The sequence below is a fragment of the Vigna unguiculata genome, chromosome 9 (genome assembly GCF_037176805.1).
Source record: "Vigna unguiculata cultivar grain cowpea cultivar isolate G323 ecotype 2 chromosome 9, ASM3717680v1, whole genome shotgun sequence".
NCBI classification, from domain to species: domain Eukaryota; kingdom Viridiplantae; phylum Streptophyta; class Magnoliopsida; order Fabales; family Fabaceae; genus Vigna; species Vigna unguiculata.
The window spans coordinates 8,915,295-8,921,179 of record NC_140800.1 but is presented as its reverse complement, the minus strand read 5'-3'; the positions used below and the strand labels follow the sequence as shown (position 1 = coordinate 8,921,179).

Genomic DNA, 5,885 nt, shown 5'->3' with positions numbered 1-5,885 from the left:
AAATATTAATTTAAAATTGATTTGAAACTACGTAAAATCTAAATATTTAAAAACAATGTTTAAGGTTGTTGTTAATTTAAATTTATTATTAAATAAATTATAATATTACTTTAAATTTACTTTTAAATAAATTAAAGTATTACTTTAAAATATTAAACTTTAAATTAATATTAATAAAATTAATTAATTATAAATTTATTGTTATCATTTTAAAATTTTACAATTAAGGTAAATACATGAAAATTAATTACTTATTTACAGTAACTTTATTTAAAAATGTTACAATATCATAGTAACAATGTTAATAGTAACATTTTTAATTACTTATAGTAACATTTTCTAAAAAAATATTATTATAGTTATTCATAAGGTAATAAGGTAACATTTACTATAAATGTAACAGAAAAATGTTACTAAATCTAATAAATCATGTAGAATAAGATATTCATAACACAAGTTAAGTCATAAGAATAACTAAATGTAAAAGCATTTGCAATATTCTTTTTCCTTTTTTCTTGTATGCGTCTCAACCTTACTTATTTTATTTGTTTTCTCATATTTTGTTTGCATTTTTTCTTTTTTATAAGACGGAACAAGTTTTGAACTAGTTTGGTTTTCATGTATTTATTTGCACTTAGAAAATTTTTCAAAAAATTTAGAACTAGTTCTGAATTTTATATTAGTTCCCCAAACTCACGAATAGTTTGACTCTGAACAAGTTATAAGATTCAGAAAATCAAAGATAAATGATTATATGAATATGATTGACTTCAAACAAAGTAAAAAAAGAAGTCAAGAATAAAAATGTTACAAGTTCGTAGACCAAATGCAAATGATTCAGGAATATTGAAATAAGTAAATGAACCATTAGAAGAAAAAAAATGGAATGGAACATGTAAGGAAACTAAACTAAACTAAACTCAAAGGAAATATGAACATGACAACAAACTAGAACTTATCTCTTGAAGACCTCAAGCCTAGCTTTTGAAGCCAAAATGATGGAGCTTCTTCTCTTCCAAGGAGTGAAAGATTGAAAATTCTTAAAACTTTTCAAGTTTTCAAAAAGAAAATTAGATTGTTCCCTTTCCGAGGAAGGTTACTTTGTGAAGAACTAGGAGAAGATTAAAGATTAACTCTTGAACAATGTTTGGACAAGGTACTCTTGAAAAGGAGTTGAATGAAGTTTAAACTCTTTTCACACATAGACCACACAAACAATACAAAACAACATAAACAAATTTTATATTAGTTCCCCAAACTCACGTATAGTTTTTCCCTATTCATTGATTTTATATTAAATTAACACTCCTGTAGCAGGAGAATGCACTCCCTGTTTACTGTAGTTTGAGCTCTGATATTCTTCATAACTTCAGTTACCTTTTATTAAGAATTAGAAATCTTAGGGACTGATTGATAAAAGAAATATTTTACATTGCCACTGATTAAGACAAATTGAACAGAGGTGCTTAGTATGCACGAAAGGTGTTAAACAAAAGTAAAGTCTCAGATACAGAACAAAATTGAGCAACTTCTGCAACATGAATAATGAGTTTCTTTACACAAGAAGAATGAACTGTGTATGATATGTGTTTTCTATGTAAACTGTATTGGAACTTACACTATGCACAATTTTTCTATCTTGAGTCACAAAAGGCTACACAAGGTGTCCATAATTTGAGTCCCCAATAGGATCGTATATCTTAATAAGCATGGCTAGAACCTCCTTCATGTTAGGCCTAGCCTGTGGTGCATCATGTGTGCATTTCACCCCAACTTGAAGCAACTCACCCATCTCCTTAGCACCCTCAACCACCCCACTTCCCTTCAACAAAACTTGCACAGATTCACCTAACCCTTGTCTTCCACAATCCATCATAACACGCCTAGTCCATTCCACCAAACACTCTTCTCCTCCATCCACTGCTCTTCTCCCAGTTGCAAGCTCCATAACCAGCACCCCAAAGCTATACACATCCCCTTTTGTAGTGGCTTTCCATGTTTGTCCATATTCTGGTGCAACATACCCCACTGTGCCAGCCACTATTGTGCTCACATGACTGTCTCCAACATCAACAATCCTAGCAAGTCCAAAGTCTGTGACTTTGGCCTTCCCATTTTTATCTAGCAACACATTACTGGCCTTAACATCTCTATGCACAATAGAAGGGTAGCACTCATGGTGCAAATAGACAAGTGCTCTAGCCACATCAATTGCCACTTCTAGGCGCCTCTTCCATTTCAACCGTTTTGTATCAGTCACAAGCTCCTCCAAGCTTCCACCTCCTATGTACTCATAAACAAGTATCTTCTCTGAACCGTAGAGGCACCAACCATAGAGTGTGACAAGGTTTGGATGAGGCCAGCTAAATCCATGACCACTTAGAACCTTCATTTCAGCTCTGAATTCTTTTTCACCCTCAGTTCCTTCCCTTTGGAGCTTCTTCACTGCCACCTCTCTCCCATCCGGAAACGACCCTCTATATACTGTTCCATACCCACCCCTTCCTATCACTCTCTCCTCTGTGAAGTTTGAGGTTGCTTTCAAGATGTCTGCATGTGTGAAAACTGTCTTGTTCAGGTGGAATATCTTAACTGTGTCAGAATACCACGGTGAGGATCCGGAGCTGCCTGAATCATGTGCTTTCTTTTTCTTTATATTCTTCATATTCTTCATCAGGTTTCCTGGTTCCACAGATGGACTTTTCACCAAGAAGCATATTACAAGGAAAAGAAGTCCAAATACCACTATAGCTAATCCTAGAGCCAAAACCAAAGACCATTTTGTGGGATTCTTCAAGACTCTTTGTAATGTGCTATTTCTATCATCAGAGATGTTAAAGAACTTTGGGAGTTTCAAGAAGGGGTCACCCAAATATGAATCCTTGTCAAAAGTGAGTAAGTGTCCGGATGGTGGGACTGTACCAGATATGAGGGGATTGTACGAGATGTTGAACCTGCTAAGCTCATCCAAGTGTACCAGACTTATGGGAAATGTTCCAGAGAAGTTGTTCCTAGACAAATCAAGATCCTGTAGACACTTCATGTCGCCAATTTCACTTGGAATTTCACCAGAAAAATTGTTTCTGGTCATGTTCAAGACTACGAGTGGTAAACCTGTCATCCCTATAGGGAATTTCCCAGTGAACTTGTTATCTCCCAAATGCAACATGCTAAAGTTTACCATGGTTCCAATTTCTGAAGGAATCTCACCACTCAAATCGTTCCCACTTAGCTGAATATACCCTGCTATGTGTGATGATCTAGCAGAGGGCTCAGAAGTACACATGGGGAAGATACCATATCCTTTGAGCAACCTGTCCCAAAGGGCCCTACAATTCTTCCTTGTCAGGATGGTATACACAAAGCTGAACGGAGGGTAATCAGCAGGTATCCATCTCTTCATTGCTAAGCACTCACTATTGCCAGCAACAACACCCCCAAGATTCTTTTCATTTGATTCAAATGTGGCCCTTGCATTCCTTCCAATTCTTGTAAGATCGGGAGGAATTTTTCCATATAGTTTGTTGTTTGCAAGGTTTAGCCATAACATGCTTGAGCAGTTTCCCAACTCTGGTGGGATTTCTCCGGTTAATGAATTATCTGAAAGGGTTAGCCACAACAGAGTAGTCAAGTTTCCAAGGCTTGGTGGGATCGTTCCACTGAAACTGTTGAAGGCAAGATCAAGTGCCATAAGGCGATTCAACTTTCCCAATTCAGGAGGAATAGATCCAGAGAACTGGTTGTAGGTTAAGGTTAAGAAAGCGAGTGAAGACATTTCTGAGATTTCAACAGGTAATGGACCAGAAAAATTATTGAAGCTCAAGTCCAAACGTCTAAGGTTTGTCAATGTAAAAATGCCTGATGAGTTCAACCCTCCAGTGTAGGAATTTGAGTGCAGCACAAGAAACTTCACTTGCTTGAATTTCCCAAAAATCTCCTGCACTTCCCGACCAAATTTGTTTCTGCTCAAATCCAAGATGAACAAATTGTTCAAGGTCAAAAGGGTCTCTGGGACATCCCTTGAGAAAGTATTGTTCGCCAAGAACAATCCCTCAAGACCAGAAATGGAACCAATTTCACGGGGAATATCTCCGGTGAAATTGTTACTAGAAAGGTTGAGAACCACTAAGTTCTTGCAGTTGGACACCTCCTTCGGGACCTTACCAACAAATAAATTCACTGAAAGGTCCAAATTTTCGGTGCTACAGTTCACTGGAAAAGCCTGTGGAGGAACAACCCCAGTGAGAAAATTCTCTGAGATTGAAAACTCTCTCAGCCTGGAAAATCCAGTCCACAAAGTCCCATTTAGATGGTTGGTGCTCAAATCCAAGTGCTGCAGACTCAAGCATTGATCAAAGAATCCATGAATTCCACCACTCAAGTGATTCTCTGAAACATTTAAAGTCACCAAACTGTCACAAATTGCAGGGAAACTCAGCCCAAGTTCCCCACGGAACCTATTAACAGACAAGTCCACGGTTTGCAACTGAGTCAATCCCTTTAGATTCAACTCCCCCTCGAGAGTGTTATGCGAGAGATTGAGATACACAAGCTTCTGGCTCATCCTCAAGTCCTCAGGAATCCCCCCAGAGAGAGAGTTCCAAGACATGTCAAGGTGTCTGAGCTCAGTGAGATTAGAGAACCCATCGAATATGTTACCATATATTTCACTGTAAGAGATATCCACTTTCACAACCCTCGTTGTTGTCCCGTTCAGGAGGCTGCAAGCGATTCCTGACCAATAACAAGGATTTGAACTGTTCTTGTTCCAGTTTATGTACCCTCCTCTGTTTGTTCGAGTTTGGTTCAGCAAATAAGATTTCAGCTTCAGCAGAACTTCTGCGTCAGTCGCCAACGAATCCCCAACAACTAATTTACCTGTTCAATCACCACAACCTCGGTAAGCGTGAAAGACAGCTAACAAAACAGAATCAACGATCAGCCCAGGAAAATCTTAATAAACAAAAATAAATAGAGAATCTAACAACACCCCACCACAAAGCTTGGTGCTTTTAATACTTAATAATAAACACTGCTCCGTATTGAGGTGTACGATCGAAAACAATCACGAGGTTCACTCATTATCAGAAAAACAACTATTATTATAAACCCAGAAAGGAGTTTGAGGCAAAAACTTGTCTTTTGTGGACAAGATCAGCGACAGAGTTTTAGGTTAGTACCTGAGAAAAGGATCAAGAAACAGACAAACAGGAAGCCCCATGAATCGGTTTCCTGCTCTGACATTAATGATGACCCTGGTTCTTTTCTTGTGCTCTGTGTACTTTTTGTTGTTTTGGCAAAACTCATGTACTTGATGGTTGTGGCAGGGAATAGAATAGAACAAGAGGGAATCTTGAGGGACTCAGAACTGGTGTGAGGACGTTGAAGCCATTGGGTATGTTGTGTTGTTGGGAGTTGGAATGGTCTACCAGTGCCAGGTGGTGGTGGTGGACAAAAAAACAATTGAACTCTGAACAACACAGTGGCTCGTGTCTTTGTTTTCCATTTTCACGTCTTGTGATATCACGCTGAGGGGTTTATTTTATTCAATTCAATATATGAGTGAAGAATGAACCAACGATTGTCGTTGTAATTAATAAAAAAGAAAGTGTGGTTGATGTGGTTTGTCCCCGAATGTGAATGTGAATGTCAAATCATGTGTGTGTTTCTAATCCGGCTATTTCTCATAGCTATACATGGTTCATTATCATTCATACACATTTTTCTAACATCTTTAAAATTAAATACTCGTTATATATGTTCAAAATATTGCATTAATCACTACAATTAATTATTTCTAATATTAAATGAATATATAATATCGTAAAACTATTAAGTTTAGTCATTTTTGTGGCAATGATGTCACATTTAAATTAATATTTATT

At 37.1% G+C, this 5,885-nt stretch overlaps 1 protein-coding gene across 1 annotated transcript; it reads right to left on the bottom strand.

The window, feature by feature from the left end:
- Positions 1 to 1,508: 1,508 nt before the first annotated feature.
- LOC114163902 (putative LRR receptor-like serine/threonine-protein kinase At1g74360) lies at positions 1,509 to 5,566 on the bottom strand. The gene is made up of 2 exons (XM_028048285.2): positions 5,181 to 5,566; positions 1,509 to 4,878 (listed from the first exon to the last, which is right to left on the bottom strand). Exons 1-2 carry the CDS (start codon positions 5,305 to 5,307, stop codon positions 1,655 to 1,657), a joined length of 3,351 nt encoding a protein of 1,116 aa, XP_027904086.1. The 5' UTR covers positions 5,308 to 5,566; the 3' UTR covers positions 1,509 to 1,654.
- Positions 5,567 to 5,885: the final 319 nt, after the last annotated feature.